General features: G+C 35.2%; 1 protein-coding gene across 7 annotated transcripts in view; it reads right to left on the reverse strand.

Moving 5' to 3' along the window:
• Positions 1-21,249, reverse strand: part of LOC139685696 (tubulin monoglutamylase TTLL4-like) — a 75,182-nt gene that overhangs the window by 32,629 nt on the left and 21,304 nt on the right. For all 7 annotated transcript variants that reach the window (XR_011700214.1, XM_071582694.1, XM_071582693.1 and 4 more), the window contains 11 exons: positions 21,154-21,218; positions 20,342-20,500; positions 17,524-17,634; positions 17,256-17,424; positions 13,706-13,817; positions 11,093-11,300; positions 10,862-10,988; positions 8,684-8,900; positions 4,666-4,797; positions 2,122-2,289; positions 891-976 (listed from right to left, as the gene is read on the reverse strand). Coding sequence is in view for 6 of the 7 variants with exons in the window: in XM_071582694.1 (XP_071438795.1) it covers positions 891-976; positions 2,122-2,289; positions 4,666-4,797; positions 8,684-8,900; positions 10,862-10,988; positions 11,093-11,300; positions 13,706-13,817; positions 17,256-17,424; positions 17,524-17,634; positions 20,342-20,500; positions 21,154-21,218 (1,554 nt within the window). In the remaining variant the exon portion in view is untranslated. The remainder of the gene's footprint in view (positions 1-890; positions 977-2,121; positions 2,290-4,665; positions 4,798-8,683; positions 8,901-10,861; positions 10,989-11,092; positions 11,301-13,705; positions 13,818-17,255; positions 17,425-17,523; positions 17,635-20,341; positions 20,501-21,153; positions 21,219-21,249) is intronic.

Raw genomic sequence — 21,249 nt, forward strand, 5'->3', positions numbered from 1 at the left:
AAACGAGGAGGCCATTGCAAACACACATGCCTATTTTGAGGACCTTATGAAATTCTACTTTCAGGATGGATCAAAAAAGTTTGAGAAACACAGACAAGTGAATCGAGCTTAAAGGAGATAATTTTGAAAAATAAAAAAGTTCATTTTTCCATTTTTATTCTAAGAACTTTTTGAACGACTCACATATTACGTATTAACTAATTCGGAGGAGCCACTAATATACTCAAGACTTCATTCACCATGCAAGTTTTCTGGGAGACAGCTGAGAGAGCAGCATTTTGGGAGGAGCCTTTGATTAATTATTATTCATGTGATACATCTCTTGGATCAAATGTCCCCGGGCTCTTCAAACAACAGCACTCCCAAGAAAAATGAAAAGAACCACCTGCCAGAAATATCTTCAACTCTTAAAGCACATGCACTCCATGCACTGAATAATGCTGTGAATTTTTACCTAGTCTCCAATTTTTACGAGAGCACCTTTTAGTCCCTTTTAGCAGGGTCCTACATGGGGTATTGCTATTTTGAAGAAAAAAAAACCTTTTAAACTCTCCAAGCAAAGCTGGCTGCAGGCTAAAAATTAATTAGCAGTTGACCTCACACCTGCTAGCCTTCCAGCTCTTAAGGAGAATTAATATCATATTGAAGACAGGAGACTTGTATAGATAATATGGGAAATAAATTTTTCCAGAAAAAAGTGGCTAAAGAAAAATGATGTCACTGTTTTCCGGCTGATTTCGTACGTCACTGATTTCATTGTGCAGTGCATTTTTTAGTACATCAATAAGAGCTGAAAAAATAATTAATTTGAATTTACAGTTACTGGCCCTTTCAAAACACTTTTTCTATTCTCTAACTACAATACTAGAGGAAACAAAAATAATTATTACCTCACTGCTTGGGACAATTCATCTTCTGCAATCAGCAAATGACGAACATCATCTGGCATCAGGATTCTCAATATTGAATCACAGTACTAAACAAAATAAAATATGAAAATTACAATGCAATCACCTTGCCCAAGAACACCTTATATTGGTCAAATTAATACTCAAAATTAATTATGACTAAGAGTTAATATCAATTTCCTATCCAAAACACTTTTTGGTTTTGTTGCTCTATCCCATCTTTACAGGTCTTTAACATTCTCCTACTGTTACTCATGCACCTTTTGAGCAGATGTGTACTCCAATATGGCACAAACACCCTGAGCAACACAGATATTGAGGATAACACAAAAAGTTAATCCATAAGGAGGGCATTGAGAGGGTGGAAAACAGTCCTTTCATCAGTGGTAGAAAGAGGAATCTCACCATTTTCCATAATGGGTAAGGGAGGGTAAAGCACTGAGAAAATAAAGAGAGGGAGTGCTTTGGGTGGTTGAAAATGAGGCATGTCAGGAGAGATTGAGATTAATCAAATGCTCCTGCGTAACATGGAATAAATACTGTGCCTGGCTGCTGCAGATAGTGAGAAAGAGAGGAGTATCATTTAGAAGAAGGAGATTTAACACAATCAGGATCACCATCCAGAAATTTCTAAGGGTTACATATGAAAGAGGGATGGATTGTGTGAAGAAGCGACAGTATGACTGGTGTGTGAACTGCAGCTGTCACAAAGAAGGATGGTGATGGCAGTTAAGTGGCTTGATGCGAACTGAGGAGAGATTCATTATTGGAAAGGATTAAGCCAGTACCTAAAAAAATTCCTTTGAAACCAGATGTCAGGGAGATAAATATGATACATAAATTGAATTGAGAGTGAGCATTAAGTGAACAGGAAACCAGCACCACATATGCATAGTAAAAAGATCTTATTTTTGAAAAGGAACAAACAAAACTAACTAAAGCAGTCTTGAGGAGATAATGACATATTATAACTTCATGAATTTATCTATAAATGCATCAATACTCCAATAAGAAAATATTTTAACAAAGTACGAAAAAAATGCCATGAGCAATATGAATTTTCAATGCTTATTTAATAATGACAAGGTCACAAATTCTACTCATCTTTAAACTTAAAATTCATCATATCACTAACATAAGACCATATAATAAATCATGCCAGCCACTTTTAGTTCAATGAGCAGGCATCAGCAACATGTCACACTTCACTCACCTTCATTCGAGTAGAATACATGTCAGTGTACATTAATTGCTTTCTTATCTCTTCAGATGACAGTGCTTTGGTATAAATGCGTTTGTCAAAAAGGAGGCCAGGATACGTTCGAATTGCCTCAGTACCATTTTTTGATTGAGCATCCATCAGCTGTTTAATTAATTTTCTCTGAAAAAATGTTTAACATTAATCACAATGTACTAAAATATCAACTACTTATATAATCTTACATGCAAACTCTCAACACCATTCCTTTTTAGAGCAGGTAGAGTTGACGAGAGCCTAATTTCATATTTTATCTTGTAACTTACTCCCTTTTACTTAATGTATTTCCCAGACCATAAGTCGCACTTTTTTACTTCAAATATGCTCTAAAATATGCCTGCATATTATGGACCAGGGATACATGGGTATAACCTTGACCTATAATATAAGCACAAGCTGATTTGCTGGAAAAATACAGACCAATAAATATTTTTTCCAGCATTAGGCACAGAAAATGGTTGCCTTGATTTATCAAGCTTACTTGTTGAATTTATTTTTAGTTAAATATTTTAAGTTAATGAACAATTATCATATAAATATCAAATTTCTGCTCATAAAACATCACTTTGACTCCTAATAAATGCATTGTCTTTCATTCATTACCTGTTATAATAGTTATGTAGTAATTTTTTGTTCTAGTTCTTGACTAGCCATTTCAGATTGGTATTCATACAAACTTTAATCTTGGTTCAAAAGGCATCATTACCATAATTTCCTGGTTCTAGTTTATATCCATTTTAAAATGAACCCATACTTACCCAAGTAAAATATAAACATTTAGTTATCTTTCATAATGGAAGCCTTGTTTTCTACCTTCCGCCTTGTACAGGGTTCGTCCGGAAAATAAGTGTACTGAGCTCAGGAAAAAAAAATGTATCACACTTTTACATATCTTAAGCTAATATTCCTCAAAATAGGATCCTTGTGAGTCGATACACTTGTTCCAGCGGCGTTCCCATTCCTGGAACGCTCCCGCGAAGGCATCATCGGGAACGTCTCGAAGACACGTCGTCACGGCCTCTTTGACGGCGTCCAAAGTCCCATATCGTGTTCCTTTCAAACTCCTCTTTATCTTCGGGAACAGAAAGAAGTCTGGTGGTGCCAAGTCCGGGCTGTAGGGCGGGTGCGGCAGCGTTGCCATACCGTGCTTGGCCAAGAAGTCCGACACGACAAGCGCGGTGTGAGATGGCGCATTGTCGTGATGCAGCCGCCAGATGTTTTTGATCACTGGCCGGACGCGGGCGACTCGGGCACTATTGTTTTTGGCACATTACACTGCTCTGCTATCATCCGAACACTAAGACGACGATCAGAGTTCAGTACATCGCGAACTTTTCGCACATTTTCGTCGGTGAGTGTCGTTGATGGGCGTCCAGGCCGTGGTTCGTCGTCGACCTCTTCTCTGCCCTCCACGAACATCTTGTGCCACCGAAAGATCATGTTTCTGGACATGGCTGACTCCCCGTAAGCCTGGTTAATCATACCGACAGTTTCGGTAGACGATTTCCCAAGCTTTACCGCAAATTTGATGGAATAACGCTGCTCCAAAAACTTCAGCATCGCGTTCCGTGACGTGGGTCGAGCGTGGAGGTTCGCGTTAACAGAGCTCCTCACTACACCACAGCTCAGAGCCGACTGCCTTTTTCAGCGTCGCTTGCCAACATACCCCCCTCCAATCGCAGCCCGTCAGAGCGGTGCTGGGCGCGCCTGGAGCGGCCGGAAAAAATCAGTACACTTATTTTCAGGACGAACCCTGTATATCCTCGCCTAATTACCTGAATGGCCACCTTTCATAAAAACTAACTACTGTTACATACTTTAACTAGCCTATTTTGGAAAATTTCCACGCAACTTTCTGAATTATTCATAGTGCTTTCTTGGCATGAATTATTAATGCACTAAGTCCCTGTCTTACTCAGATCCAAGTTACACAAACCCACAGTTACCAGGCTCTGCTGCTACATACACTATGTTGAGAAATTGCAGGACATAAGCACTGAATGTCAACGCAAACTTTTATAAAATTATTATAAAACTAACATTTTAATTTCCTTCATATTTATTGCATGAGTTTTAATTTTGATAGCTTTGATTATGCAATTAAGTGAACATTACATCTTTTGAACTGATGCACACATTAGGTAACCTGAACAGCCACTAAAATGATGGAATTTTCTGTTATTCACATTGACGTTACCTTTCAACTGCTGGTGGTAATAATGGTATAGTTGGCTACATTTGCTAAAATTTGTTTAGCAAGCACAGGTAGAAAAATGCTTCAAGCTAGGCAATTATCAACTTATATGGAAATCTTTGTGGCAATTCAACTGTGTTAAGGAACTTCCGATTGAAAGTAAAGTCAAAGCACAGCTGGTGATGAATTCATAATGAATAACATTTAGCCAGGTCTGGTAACATTACAAAACTATTTACACAATCTTATCACATTTTTAGAGGCATTTGTTAAAAAATAAGAAAACCAGGAATCTTAAAACTTACTCTACTAGCCATAGGAATCAGATGGGAAGGCGGTAGATGATATCCAACCAAATTCAATAGTTCACTCATCATTGGACCCTTGACACTCATATCCAATTTGGAAGATGTATTCAAAGATGGTGATATGTTGACCTAGGCAACAAACCAAAAAGTAATTAACATTGTTTATGGAAAGCATTCCACAGAAACTTCAGCTAACAAAACTATATCATCTGTTTAAACCAAAAGCCAACACTGCATGTATACAACAATCATAGGAATACTACAATGAGTTTTTCTGATAAGCTTTAGAAGTATCAATGCATTTTACCTTAATTAGTCTCATTTTTACAATTATATTCCTTGTAATTGTACCCATCCCCACATAAAATTTCCAACCAAACCAACACAGCATTCCAGGCTGGGACATAGTAAAAATATATCAAGGCTATATTACTTTTATAAGAGTATTATTTTCAAGGTTTATATACAGACATATCCTCCCAATGATCTACAAACTTGACGTGGTGGAAGAATGTGTGTGTTGTGCTGACCCCAAGAGCTTTACTGGTGGGAGCAATGATATGGGCTCCTGGTAGGATAACCTATGCCAAATAGGTCAAAGGGTAGCAGCCAGACAAATAGTAGCCCACCCAGCATCTGTTCCTAAGTCTGGTGGCTGCAAAGCCATCTGACCCCAAAATGGTGGCCTTTGAGTGATGGTGTCAAATTAAACACACTACTGAGGAAGGCGATGGGAAATCACCTCAACTATTTATTCTAAGAATGGACAACATAATGAAAAGAGTCCTATCAATTACAGGTCTCGGCTTAATCGGTCATGTGTGGTGCCCAGCAGCAGAGGAAGCAAAGTGTCTATGGTCATCACCTCGTGAAATCCTTGCAAAGTAAAAGTGAAGACAGCAGAAGCACATAAGATGCAGAAAATAGTGAATTAGTCAGAATAGAAACTAGGAATATAAGAAAAATAATGAGGGCAGGAAAATAAGAGAATATAAAGCAAGAGATGGAGAAAATAAATATAGATGTTTTAATGCTGTGTGAGGGTGATGGAAAGGTAGGGGAGATTACTAGAGTGATAGTTACAGAGCAATATACAGCGGAGAGGAGGAGAATCAAAAAGGGGGGGCTATAAGTCATAACAAAAAGGTAGGCAGAAGCATAGTTAACATAGAATATGGAAACTGATAGAATATTATCAGCAGTTGTAAAAGTGGAACTAATGAACTTGGTAATTGTTTAGTTATACATGCCACTAGGCAATCATATGGAGGAAGAAGTCAATAGGGTATACAATCAGATGATACAATTGTGATTGTTCCTTGGGGGAAACATTTGATAGTAATGGGGGATTGGATCACGACCTCAGGCGAAAAAAGAGTTGGTAGTGACGTGTGGCACTACAGTTTAAGTCAAGGAATGACCATAGGGAGAAAGCAATAGAGGTCCACCAGAGACAGGGGTTAATCATTACCAACTTGGGTTGGACCCCACAAAAGGTATGGGTACACATGGAAAATGGTGGGGGATTCAAAAAGGTATCAACTTAATTATATGATGGTTAGGCACATATTTAGGAACAGGGTAATCAACTTGCAAGTTACAGTGGAGCTGATGTGGACTTCGACCACAATTTAGTAATTATGAAGTATAGCATCTGATTCAGAAGATAAAAAAGGGAAGATGGTTTAGAAAATGGAATGTAAAAGCAATAATAAGATTGAAAAGGAAGGAGTATCAGCAGCTGTAGAGAAAATCATGAGTGAGGAAAAAGAGTTGGGAATTAAAGAGGAAATATGGAAACATACCAAAAAAGGTATAGCAAAAGCCACAAAAGAAACCATAGGAATAGCAAATGGGAAAAAGGTAAGGAAACTATGGATTACAAATAAGATGTTCAGAAAGATAGACAAAAGGAAATGGAAGAATATTTAAATCAAGGTTGGGTAGAAGGAAGAATAAAGAATTCAATAGTTATTTGAGGCATGAAACACATATGGCAAAAGAAGTGTGTTGTAAAATACAGTGCAAGGATATGGTAAGTTTACAGAGAAAGTGTGAAATGTGTGCATTATACAGGAAGGTAAAAACACTTGTCAGGAAGTAAAAAGGGAAAACGTTGCCAATAATCAAGGCAAAGCCAAAAAAAATGTTGGTTAAACCACAAAAATTAAAAAGAGAGATGGAAGGAATATACAGAAGAACTCTATGGTAAAGGTATTTGACCAACACGGTTAGATATAGAAAGAATATAACAAGGATCAGGATAGCTTAGGTCCAGGCTTACCAGAATACCAAAATAGAAAGGGCATTAACGGAATTGAAATCAAATTAACCTGTGGGGTTAACAACATTCCCGTGGAACTACTGAAACGTTTAGGAAAATGTGGGAGGAAGAGTTTTTATGGACTGTTTAGTCGCATTTATGAGGAAGGGATTTGGCCAGAAGACTTCATCAGATCAGTGTTAGTTCATATTCTAAAAAAGAGGAATTCTTTAATACATGATGAATACAGAAAAATAAATTTGATTTTGTAGCCAAGGTAAATAGTTCTTAGAATCATCACTAAGAAGATGGAGAGAAGGAAAATGAATACTTGAGGGATGATCAGTTTGGGTTCAGGAAGAAGAGAGGCACACGTGAAGCCATGCAGTAATTATAGTAATAGAGAGGGACATTGAATACAATCAGTATATGTCTGTTTCGTAGATTTCCAAAAGCATTTGATAAGAGCAAATTGGGTAGAATTATTGAATGTATTAAATAAAATAGGAGTTGTTTGGAGGGATAGAATACTTATCTACAACCTGTACATGTGTCAGAGAGCTCAGGTGAAAGTGGCGGATGGAGGGTCCAGATGGGCAGTGTTAGGAAAGGAGTAAGGCACAATTGTCCATTATCAACAGTATGGTTCAACATATCGAAGATGACAGGATTCAAGAGAAATGGGAAGAACTGGAGATAGGAATTAAAATTGGTGGGGAATCCATTAAATTATGTGGCGGATGATCAAGTTTCAGTTTGCCCACCAGCCAAGGGGTTCCAAACTATGCACAGAGTGATGAAAAGTCAATGTGATTGGCATGGGATGAGAATAAATGTTAATAAAACGAAGAGTCTTCTAGGAAGAGAAAAGCTAAGCCCAATACGAAGATTTGAGGGCAAAAACAGGATCAAGTGGAACAAGTTCCCTAACTTGGAAGTGTGTTACACCAAAACAGTCGAAGTAGTAAGGACATAAAGGAAAGAATTGCATTAAGAAAAGCAGCTTTCACAAGGAGGCAAAAAAAATTGACGGGACGTCGAATATGTATGAATATATACATATGAATGTATATGTAGTGTAGAAAAGACTTGTTAAAACTTTGATTTGGATCGTAGTTCTGTATGGTGCAGAAACAGTTTCATTAAACCAGGATGATAGGCATAGACTGGAGGCTTCTGAAATGTGTGTAAGTGGAAAAGGATGTAATAGGTGAATTGGACAGAAAGAAGACAAATGACAAAGTACTAGGCATAGCAGAGAAGGAGAGAGGATTGTTTCGAGAGGTCAATAGGAGGCAGCGAAGATGGGATTCAGGGCATTTTCATTGACGATGAGATGTTGAAGACAGATAGAGGGAAATACATTGGGCAAACAATGAAGGGGAGTGAACAGGATAGGCATGTCAGATGGAATGAAGGGAGAGAAGTATGTGGATTTTAAGAGGGGCTTAGCATAGTGCCCCAGTTCAGCTTGTGATTTTTGGTAGAAGAGGCAAGGAAATGTATTATTGTACAGTTCTTTAGGCCATGTCCATCCAAAACCTAACCAGTAGAATACCAATACTAATATACTTGTAGATACAAATTGCATCAATAAACTTCAGAGACTGACCAAAGAAGTTTAAATAAGCCCGTTAAATATGATAATATACTACACAATGAAGACATAAAACTCTCTAGCATTATTTATAATTTTATATTACTTTGCCAAGATTTTATAGGAAATATTATCATATGCATTTATTAGCTTACCTCTAACAACCATGGTTTTAGCTCATCATCTAATATTATATCCAGCCCAAATAATTCATAGGCTGGATAATTTGAGTTAAGGCAGGTATTTGAACACCTCGAGATTGCACTTTCTCCACTTAGAAACGTTTTAATGGCTATATCAATTATTTTATTCCAGAGACCATCAACATTAATGTGCTTTGCTCTTAAAAAGCTCCATAAACTGCTCAATGTCCTAGAAAGAATTCAAACATCTGTGTAAAAATAAAGTTAAATAAAATATTGTGTGCACTTCAATATTCCAACATCATACTTGTGAAATACTACCACAAAATTGAAATTAACTTTGTTAGTACCTACAGTTTAACTTAATAAAAGAATAGTAAAACTCACAGCAGCTTCATGTTGATGACACCCAATACATGTGGACAGGCAAAGAGACAATTGGATAGTTTTTTTAGCTTAGTTAAATTCTCTCAACAAAAAAATGCATTTGTGAGAAAAAAGAGTAATGACCCCTTTAATTTTCTTGATGTCTCCATGTCTATCGAAAGTGTTTCAAACTTTTCATGCACAGGAACTTTCAGGTACAAGTACTTTCTTATATTGATCGAGTCATTCCTATGTCTTTCAAGCATTCAATAAAGCTTGAATAATGGTATGATTGAACATATAATAGCTATATAGGGACACAGCCTCAGCAAATATTGCATACATATCAATGCTATATATTTTAAAGATGGCACTTTTCAAATCAACTATTATTCCTTTTACATACCAGCAGGTTGTACAATGCCTCATTCTTTAAATACCTATCATCACTAAAAGTTAAAAAACAATATGGAATGCAGTTAAACCCTGTATTTGCATTATTGGAATTTACATTTTCCTGCTATTTACGAGTTTTATTAGATCCCATAAAGTTTACCATTATTCCACCATATGTGGAGCCCTGTATTTACACAATTTCACTGTCAGTTTTCCCACTATTTGCGACACTATGTGCCTGAATATAAACATTTCACAATCTCAAAGAGTTACCCAGGTATTTCAGTATTTATTTTTAAAATTTTTGACTTTGTTTCATACATATACACTTAGTTAAAAGTAATGTGAATGTTTTAGGGAACAATTTAAATTCAGCTGGCTAGCACTCATACTAGTGCCACAGTCACAGACATTTGAACTACTTTAACTTGGAAACTCAGTCTGCATGACTTGATGACCAATAGTTAGCTAAGTAATTTATGAATTGGAAAAACACCTCATGCAGATGATTCATATCTCATTCATGTTTAAAATATCATGAATGAAAATGACTTCGGACCAAAACTTAATGAAGTGAGAAAAACACCAAAACTGGTAAATGACAACTGGGATTATTTGAACTGCCTCTATACGATGGTTATAACAGTGATAGGCTCCTGAATAATAGAGTATTTAAATTTACTTTATCACACCAAAACTACACAGAATCAAATACAATTTTATTTTCATCGCAAAATTTTGAAGTAAGACCCTTATGAGTTACGTTATCCTCAGTTACAAGAAAAAATTTTATCCTGCTTGGCAATGGAAAGACAAGATGAAAGAAAAGAACATTGTCAATTGAGGACAAAAGTAACACTTTAAAACTAGGTGATTCCCATGATGGATCCCCTATTGATTTGGCAAAAATTCTTGGGATAACTGACCTCTGGTCAGAATAAAATAGTGAAAAATCTTAATTTGATTCTGAAACATTCAGATCAGTATGGATATTTGCTTGAAATGAGAAAATATGTCACGAATTCCAAGTATGAAAAATTATTAGGATTACCATTTTTTTTAAGGGCTAGATCTTTAAATATTCCTGTAAATGGCATCATCATACAAGAAAAAGCATTGCACATTGCTACAGCATTGAGAGTCAAAGACTTTTTTATGCATCCAAGATGCTCTAAGTACTATTCTTATTTTCATTCACTACACATTAATAAATTAGGGCTATAGTTTAAGAGATAAATAATAATCCAGGTCTTTCACCGTTAGGTCTGTTTCCTATTATTACAATTATTCCAGTAGCTAAGCCTATAAAAGAGAAAATTCTCCTCTTCCCAAAGTTTTACTTTTCTGGCATCCCTAGAAAAGTGTAAATACAGGGTTATACTCAATTTGTATTCTATATAGGATAAAAGAAAGAAGGGTACAACTAACCATTTATGACCCTGACAAGCTGAAGGATCTTGATTGACCATATACCGAGAACTTTTTTTGTTCACAGAATAGTTTGTTAAATGGACATATTTATCAGAGAGGGTGCTTGTGTCTGGACTGTAAACATCTGGAAAAATGATAACATAATATTTTAACATCTATAATAACCCTTGCACAAATGCCATATAAGGTATAAAGATTCACAGAAACAAAAAAAACAGCAAAACCTACCAGAAGCAAAACGAACCAAACCCTCATCATAAACATACATTCTAAGAGGATGAACACTTGTAATTAGCACATAGACTCGAAGATCAAACTTTGTATAATCAATGAGGTAGGGATTGGCAATGTATTTTTGTACCACAATGGGTTTACTATGTGGAATTTGACTCCAACTGTGGATTACTGCCACTCCACTTCCACGTGCTCCAGCAGGCTGTAAAAAGATTTAGGTAAATTTATTAATGTTTCCTAGGAAGGAGACAATTATTAAACTTTTATTTCATCAGAATGTGATGAGCATTAACATTTAAACCACATTTTACCATATTAAACATGAAAAATAATGATCACATCCTGTCCTTTTGCAGGTTAACTCCAATAGAAAATGCTTTGGGTATCCTATTACATTTCCTAAGAAGAAATTTTGGGCAAAATCATGCACTTGCAATCTACTTAACATAGCTTGACATGAATAATTTTTCACAACAAACCTCTTCATCATACAGAAAAACCTAAATAAACTAACAAAGCCTGCATTTTTACGATTAGCATGAACTAATCTAAAAGGAATCATTTACGAAAACATTGATTTGGACTGAGATTACACATGAATGCAAGAACTAAAATTTTAGAAACAAGAGTAAGGATGGCTCTATTCTGTAAATTCTTCTTCCAAACCCAAAAAATTTAAAATTTGAAATTTTCCTATTAAAGAATCTAAAAAAATATAATTGAAAAGGGCATAGAAGTTGTCCTTAATGAAGGAAAATTGTTGCTTCGCCCACTCAAGTCAGGAAGACAACTCTATTCTTGGTATCCTGAATTCCATATAGCTACCACCGATTCTCAAAAGCAGTGAATTTCACACATTTTGTGGTATGACTGCACGCTCACTCACTCACCCTTGGTGGGACAACCAATGAACTTCTAAGCATAATTTTGATTAACACTGTAAATGGTAATCTACCAGTTTAGGCAGGTTTTTGGAAGGGCACACTTGACTGAAGGGTACACTGCTACATTTTTAAGCCTCATATAACACTACACAACTAGACACAATGGACTAAAATAAACCATTCATCAGCCCTACATATCCTTAGCCTCCCTTCATTTCAGTCAACATGAGGATAGTCAGAGTCCAAGTGAGATAAAAAAATAGGCCCAGGGAGATGAAGTCAAAGAGACTGTATGATTAGATAATATCCCCAGAGAATTACTAGAGTTCATGAAAAATTTGAAGTATTCTTTGAACTTATACACTGCTTTTATGAGACAGAAACACAGTCAGAAGATTTTATTAGCCTAACTTTGAATCCAAAAAAGTGTAATTCATCTGTATGCGAGGACCAATCCTGTATTTAGTTTAGGATATTATTGAGATCTTGGGTCAGTGCTTGTGGCAATATTAAAATTTTTTTTCTTTTTTTGGAAAACAAGTAGTAGTAGTTTTAAGGGGAGGCGACCAACAGCTAAGGTCATTTGCGCCATAGGGGATGGACAGGAAAGGATGAAGGGTGGAGAGAAACCCGGCGTCGGCATTAGCCTGCTCTTTACGAAAGGCGCCAAGGGGTCCGCAGTTTAACGTCCCATCCGACGGACGGCGTACTCACTCAAAGTGCCCTCCACAAAGCACCTCAAGTAGGGATCGAGATACCTCTGAAAAATATTCAACACCGCCGGGATTTGAACCCGCGCCCTCAGGGTGGGAAGCCAGTACGTTAGCCCCCGCACCATCTCGATCCCCTTGGAAAACAATAAATGTTAGTTAATTTGTATATGGTATCAATAATACCATTTAAAAAAAATGGTATTACTGAAATAAATACAAATTTAAATAATATTATGCACTTCCTTAAATATGAGTAACTTTAGGTTTATTTTTATTTTCCCATATTTAAATTTTCCTTGATTTTGTAATTAATATGATAGACCCTTAATAATGTGAAACATAGGTGCCAATGCAATGAATGGCTAACACTTGGTTCAAATGTGATCACATTACTTGTATAAGGGTGCATACAAAATACAAAGAGACATGAAAACAAACAAGAAAATCTTTTACACTGCATTACGGTTAAATATAAATTTGAACCAGCTATTAAATTCACAGATTCCTGGGATTGATGCTGATTTGAACTAAATCATAATTTGGTGTTTATGAGAAATAACGCAATAATTCATGACGATTAAAAGGAGGAAGGGAGGGAGCAGATATGGAGTAAGAATTTTAAGAACAATGAGGAAGGAACATACAGAAGCAATTGGCTGACAAAATTGAATGCCAGGATAATGAGATAAAAGCAGCAGTATAGAGGAGAGAATAAAAAATGGGAAAACATGAACTGCAGAGGAAATAGGCACAATGTGTTCAAGAAAGAATTTAGGGGCATTAGGGAGAGATGACTTCAAAAATGGACGTGAGAAGGAAAGGGAAGAACATTCCTGAAATTTCAAACAAATATGGAATTTACAAGCCATCATTTAATAACAATGATACACTATACTGTCAAAATGGCTACACAAAAGTAATTAAAAATTAAGCCCCAAATATAGGTTAACTCCATTAAACAACTAAAATGATATAATTAACCTTAACTTGAAAGAAAAAGAATAACTTACAGGTTTCACTATCCATTTTGTTGGCTCCATTTTCTCCTCTGCTTCATTCCACTCTTGTTTCAAAAAATATATTTCAGCAGGAAGTACATATGTTTCAGGGACAAAATAATACCTTCAAAATAAAAGCAGAGCTAATTTTAGCACATTACCTAAGTGCAACAAAGGATTAATATTAGCATTTCATATCAAAAAATCATTTGTTAATATCAATGTACTTTTTCATAGCTTAACAATTGACTCATACAACTTACGTTTGTGTATTCACTCTTCAATGTACATCAATGAGATACCAATATCAACACAAACAAGTCAGTCTTTGTTATTGACATAAAAAACAATTGAGTGAGAAAATCAACTGCATGACCAAATTGATAAGCTTAGCTATTATGAGAGGTGGCTGACAGCTAAGGTCATTTTTGGCCAAGTTGATTGCCGAGTGTATCTAGCCTTTTGAAATGAGGATAATTTAAAATATCTATCTATAGATAATATCCTCTGATATTTGTACAAAATATAAAGTAAACATCTCAATTAGTGTTTAACCTTAAAATTGGCTATCTTCAGTATAAATTCAAAAGTTTTCATCATCCACAGTTAAGAGTTATTTTCTTGTAAGTTAAAACATGGTTGAGTGCACAGCAAATACCATATGTCTCAGCCTATATGATGCACTTTTTATGCCCCAAAACATTCTCAAAATCAGCCAACATTTCATTGACCATGGGTGAAGGGATATAACTTCGACCTAGTGCAAGCCAATTCGCAGGAAAAATACTTAATATTTAGTTTTTTTTTGTGCAACAGGCATAGAAAATGATAAGCTTTGCTATTAGTGAAGGCCATTTTTGCCTAGATTACAAAGTTTAATAATAACACAGTTTAGACTCAGTAGTAAGATTAGATATTTAATATTTTTTTGAAAGTATACATTAAAATTTTTTTTAAATGAATTGAAAATGTATACAATGTAGCTTGTTAAGTGGCATCTCACCGCTGATGGTTATGGCAGCGATGCGGTTACAAAACATTTAAATGCATAGTGGTAACGGAATGTTGCTCCTGTGGTAATAAATAAATTGTCTTTCTCCTGATTGAATCTACAGGCATTCCACCTTAAGTGGATGGAGGGTGTGAAGGCATGGAAAATGGTTGCTTTTGATACAAATTTGAAGTTGTGAATTATACTTCAACATGTGGAAACAAGGCAGCTGAAAGGAGTTTTGTTCACTTCTAACAGAGAGGAGGATATTAGAAACATAAAAGGTCTGCTAAAAAAATATGAGACTGGCCTTTCTATGCGTGAACTGCTTGACAGATCACATACCAGGGAGGTGTCGCCTTGTAGCAGTATCAGTTACAAGTAAAAAAGCTCCTTGCCCATGGCCCTATCTCGAATTGACTCCACACAATAGCAATTCTTGCCTAAGCTTGCTGCACAAAATCTCATGTCAGTGAGAATGAAGGTGCTGCATTTACACATTGAATTTTGTTTTAACCTCAGAAAAAGTGCAACTGAAACTTAAGCAATGATTGAAGAGGCATTCAGCAATGAATCTATGAGTCGGGCTCAGTGTTGGGGTAAGGGAGGGGTAGAATGGACTATATTCCCCACGACCCAAGAAAGTTCAGATGCCGCGAACAAACGTGAAGGTGATATGATAATTTTCCTCGATTGGGAATGGATTATTCCATATGAATATGTCCCTAAAGAAAAACCATTGACTGGGGAGCAATATACACATAGATGTTATGAGAAGGTTAAGACATGCCATTCTGCAGATGAGACCGCTAATGCGGAAAAACAAAGTCTTGGAGCTTCCATCACGACAACACACCGGGGCACACATAATTGACTGTTACTTAGTTTTTGGCCAAAAAAGGCACACCGGTGATCCCCCAGCCACCTTACTCTACAGCTCTTTTTCCAGCAGACGTTTCTCTATTTCCAAGTTGAAATCCACCATGAAAGGATGCGAATTAGAAACTATTGAAGACATCCAACAAAATTGTACCGCAGATTTAAAGGTTATTCCTAAAGAATCATTTCAGGTGGCATTTGAAAGTTGGAAAAAATGTTGAGAAAGTTATATTGGCAGCCAAAGGATTTATTTTGAAGGCGATATGTATGATTAAAGGGTAACTAATAAAATCAAGTATTTATTCAAACAGTCTCATCATTTATTAAGCAGACCTTGTATAATGAACAGAAGATAGAGGTAGCAGAAGGTAGATTTAATTAAGACAGATAAAAGCAAAAACTTGACGTTCCTGTGCTCCTAAATGGCCAAAGCTGGAGGTAGATGTTAAGAACTGGATAATAAATCATAGGAAGAATCAGGTTACTGTTTCAACAAAATTGATTTTAATTGAAGCAAAAATATAAGCCATTGGTTTTTCTGTTTCCAATTTTTCTGGTACATCATGGTGCCAGAGATTCATGAAGAGAATAGTCTTGGGCATTCATACAGGATGTACAATAGCTTCAATATACAAAAAAACTTCCACTTTTAAATAAAAGAAAGGTATTAAGACACCAACTCATGACACGAAACTGATAGGAAGAATGAAACTGCCATCAATTTCTACTGTTTGTGATTAAAAAAGTCTTAGCGGACTAGTGAGACTATCATAATGTACTTTTAATGTGAAATTAGCAATACATTACATGGACGTGAAGATGCAATTTTGTGATAGGAAAGTGGCCACCGCAGTGGAAACAACCATGAAAATGATTTCGCTGCAGTATGTTGATTTTCATGGATTCTGTGATGAACAAATAATGATATAAGCGTAGCTGGTAATTATTTTAATGTAAATATTTAATTTCCTAGTATAAAGGGCTAACATCAAAATAATTTGATCCTTTTCTGTCAGATCCAAGAATATTTGGCAAATTCTAACCTGAAAAATCACAGCACACCTCAAGGACCAGCATTACTGCATTAATTTTTCATCAATTTTCCATTAAATTTTCTTTGTCAAGTAACATAACCTCATTAAAAAATTTGGCATATAATTAATAAGATTCTGTGGACCACCTACAAAATGAATACTTGGGTGCTACCAGACATTTATAGTGAGATCAATCCTTAATTTTGATGATATAGGGGTATTTTAAATTAATAATATTTTTAAAGGAAGGTTTCATCCAGACGGACATCCAGAGATTAAGTCAAGAGGTCGATATTATCAAGTGTGTGGAAGATGAAATTGTAACCCCATTCCAGTAAGTATTTACTTAAGAATGAATAATAAATAAGACAAGGCAGAAATTGAACCAATAAAAAACACCACTGTTTCTTAATAGAAATAAAATTCAAAACATGCATAAGTAGCAGAAACAAAAATATGGGGTCATCTTTCTGAACCCTATTGACCATCTTCCAACAGATTCACAAACAGACAATGTAACACACTTATGCCGATGAGTAAATACCAGCCATATAGTCAAGGGTATTAAATAACAATATGCTGTTAGATGTCCCCTATATCTATACTTTTTATCACTTAACATTTACATAATCAATAGTGGAAAAACTCGAGTACTCACTCAGAAGCTCCATACATAGTTTTCATTTTCTTGAGGTTATTGCATAAACTATCTTTCCGTCCAATGTAGAAACCACCGGGAATGTGATTTATTTTTTGGGATTCTTTAATGTGAGAAAATCCTGATGGGGATAGGTTTTTAGACCATGAACCAACAAACTCGTCACAATCTGAAAAAAATTAAACCAGCAATTTTCCACGGCTGCCACTTTGTAACTTCATCATTTGCAACTAAAATCGGAGTGATTAACATACATAACAATACTTACGCCTGACTAAATCTAAGCCAGTATTCTTAATAATTAGTTGAACTACTGAAGGGGTAAATTTTCCTAATTTCCATTTGGCAATGTTTTTTATTTCTTCATGGATTGGCGGGCCTGAAATCAAAATGATAATGATTGAGACCCATTCACTGCCTATAACACAATCAATTTGGTATTCTTAATACTAAAAATAGTAATAAATGCTTGAAGTAAATACTAGTATTCCTAACAATTTTCTTTTTGAATATTAATTATTTTGGTGAGCACATGTATATATTTATTCAAATCATAACTTTTTAAAATTACAGTTTAATGGACAAACAATAGGAAATGCAAATACTGTATGTGATTCTAATGCAGCTTCATAGCAACATAAAAGCAGCTGTTCACCTATATTATTAAGTTGTGTTAGAATCAGTCATACATGGTTTATGAGCTTATTTTGAACATGGGATGAAGTGCTCCACTGATAGTGGTAGAATTTCTAAATGCTTCTCAAATCATATCTAGATCAAGTGCTGGTTTTTTCAATAAGATATGCACAAGGTGAAGTTAATTCAATCCAATAAGACCTCAAAAAAGCCAGTATTCAATGATGATCTGGACTGGCTTTTTGTAGTGCAAAACCAAAGCTTCCTTAAACTCATTCCAGACCACTGTAGATATCCCAAATAGATTTTCATTCACTGTTGGAGATATATTTGATCACTGTCAAAACCTTGTGACTCCTCCTTACCAATGCAAAGGCCATAAAATTCCTTAGAGCAAAATCAAGTTCCAAAGAAAGGTTTCTACTTTCAAAGAAATCCAACTGTAGTTGCAGTCAGATATGGAAAAAAGTATAACGCAAGAAGTTGCATAATGACAACTGACATCAGAGAATTTAATTCAATTCTTACAACTTAAAATTAATTTAACATTAACTTAAAATATTCCAGAGCAGGATCCTCCTTTATCTGTTTCAGATGATTTTATCAATTTAAGGGTAGTGAATTCACTCTTACAGAAAATCATAGTTGGCTCTCGCTCGCATATTGCCATAAGAGTGACTAATCTAGGCTATAAAACTCATTCTGCCCAAATTATAACATCAAAAACTTGAGATGCACTTGAATTTCTTCAAGCAAGAAGAATACTCTTTAGTGATGTTCAGTTGTATAATGATCAAATGCAAAAACAATGGGACCAATATAGTAACTAACGTAAAGGAATTACGCTATGTGTCCCTTAATTGATTACTATCAGAATACAAAAGAGCTCAGCAACAAATTAGTAAAGGTCAGAAAATCAGCTGCAATTTCTGATCAAAGTTTTATTACACTAACCACAACATGGCCAAATGAAGCCATACTAGCAGCAGAATTATGAACGTTTAATTATTTAGAGTATAGATGTGACTGATACAAAGATGCCATAGGGATTGAGTGTTGTTGACTCGTGATATATCATTTATGTTCTCTGTTTTAACATCTCTCCATAATGATATCCTTACTGCATTCCGGGATGTCCAATTTATAAGTTAGCATTGCATTAAGACTATCAGTCTGCTCTTTCAACTAACGAGAAATTTTGTGAGAGAGAAGTTTACCCAGAGGTATACCATAGCTGAATTATTATTATGGGTGATTTTTATGCTAAATACTTGTCTGCATTATGATACCATATCAGGTCTACCAGGAAAATTATACTCTCATTGTTTCTTTTTGGATCTATCCCCTTTTTCATTTAAAACAACTGAATACCAGTAACGGCAATAGTAGATAACTAGAACCTATTTTCTTTAATGTTAATAATGCCTTGAACAGTACTGAAGCCACTCGGTTGTTTTTTTTTTGGGATGTACATATCTGGCTCTATCAATTTTTTCAAATATATGTCAAAGTGGTTCATCATTCTGGGATTTATTTTAATTTGAGCAAGGCTGATTTTGACATTCTCAATAAACTCAATTAATTCAGAAATGGTTAATCTGACAGCGAAGTCAAAAAACATATTTCTGAGGGCATGGAGCACGAGGTCATCGCAGTCTAATGGGTGGTACACAGGGCAACTGTACAGAGAAATGGGATGATTCCTGGTAATGACACACTTAGTTCCACTTTAGCAGGGCAATTTTTTGGCAATAAGATCTCCTTGGCAATTATAGATGGCACAGATTAAGGAACTGGCCCAAATAACCTGTGTTTGAATTTCATAAACCATTTGAGCTTAATATGATGTGACCTTTACCATCGCCTATCAAAAACCAACCTTTAGGCTGACTACTACGATAGAACATGAAGAAGTGGTAGCAGGATAAAATTTATAAATTTTGAAAACTACAGTATTTTTCAACCAATTTAAGTTTTAAGAATTTAACAGGTGATGAAAGTGAAAACTGAAAAATGAGTGGTAAAAAAGGAATGTATACATAGTGATACCTAATCCAACCATTATACTACATAAATTAGCTGAAAACCATCCATAATAGACAAATGCAAAGCAAAACATAATTCTGCTTACCTTTGATGAAATATAAAAAATCTATAATTAAAATAACTACCCTCAAGAAATTAGACAATTCATACATGATTCCTCTTCAATTGTTTGGTAAAATAAAAGCCTTGGTATTATGAGACTTAAGCATTGACGTCATGAATATAGTAAAGCATAATAAAATCAAAAATGGGCAATGGCACATTCATAAAGAAATTAACTTCAATGCTTCACTTTACTTAGAAACACAAATAATGCTGCATTAAAATTTTTATTTATCTTAATCATGTGCTTATGAAAGCTTGAGAATGTTTTTTAAATTTTACTATAATTATACAGAACAAACCTAGTTCATTGTGTTTGGCGAATTGGATATATGGGGGAACAAAGGGAAAGAGAGAGGTACGAAGAGGGAGATAGGAAGCTCTGGGTTCATCCCGTTCATTTTCATCTGCAGTTCCCTCCACTGCCTTATTAGGGTTGGGATCAGGTGATGGATGCAATCCTGTAATGAAAAGACAATTTGAATAAGTACATATCTACTCAAAGAAAATAGATCAATCCAGTAATAAGTGGTCATGTAAACTTCCCAAGTAAAAAATACGAACATTGAGTGCAAATATACTCCCCAAGAGTCACCAACATCTTCCTGTTTAGAAATTTTATTTACTCATTATTTGATTGGAAAAAATACCCAATATTAAGTACAGTATTTAGGTTTGTCATAATTCATCTATCCAAAAGGACCAAATTAGGGAGGGTTGCCTTAATAACAATGCCATCTCGCTCTTATACACACACATTAGTTCTAAATTAGCTATTATAAATTAACAATACTAAGCTCTATTGGCATTGAAACACATCCACTAATTCATGATACTTTTAAAAATAATGTATTTTACTTCACTAACATAAACAACACATGATGTCATATTGGCCACATTTATTTGCAATTTAAGTCCATGAGTATATGATACATGCTATTAAAAATAAAGACAATTATATAATGTTGAACCCATGGAGGGATTGCATAACAAGAGAAATGTTGAATAGAATTGCAGCCTGGAGCAGATGGCAAAGCATTGCTTTTCTTTTAGTAGTAAAACTATGGAACTGGGCTCTTTTATAAGTTATCATGCAAGGAATTATCAAAATTACCTTTCAATTGATCTGAGGATTCTTTATCTTCATTTTCTTCTATATTTACTGCATTATGATCCTCACTAAAGGGAAAATTTGAAATAAATATAAGTA

The sequence above is a fragment of the Hetaerina americana genome, unplaced genomic scaffold (assembly GCF_022747635.1).
Source record: "Hetaerina americana unplaced genomic scaffold, ioHetAmer1.1.p SCAF_12, whole genome shotgun sequence".
Lineage (NCBI taxonomy): Eukaryota > Metazoa > Arthropoda > Insecta > Odonata > Calopterygidae > Hetaerina > Hetaerina americana.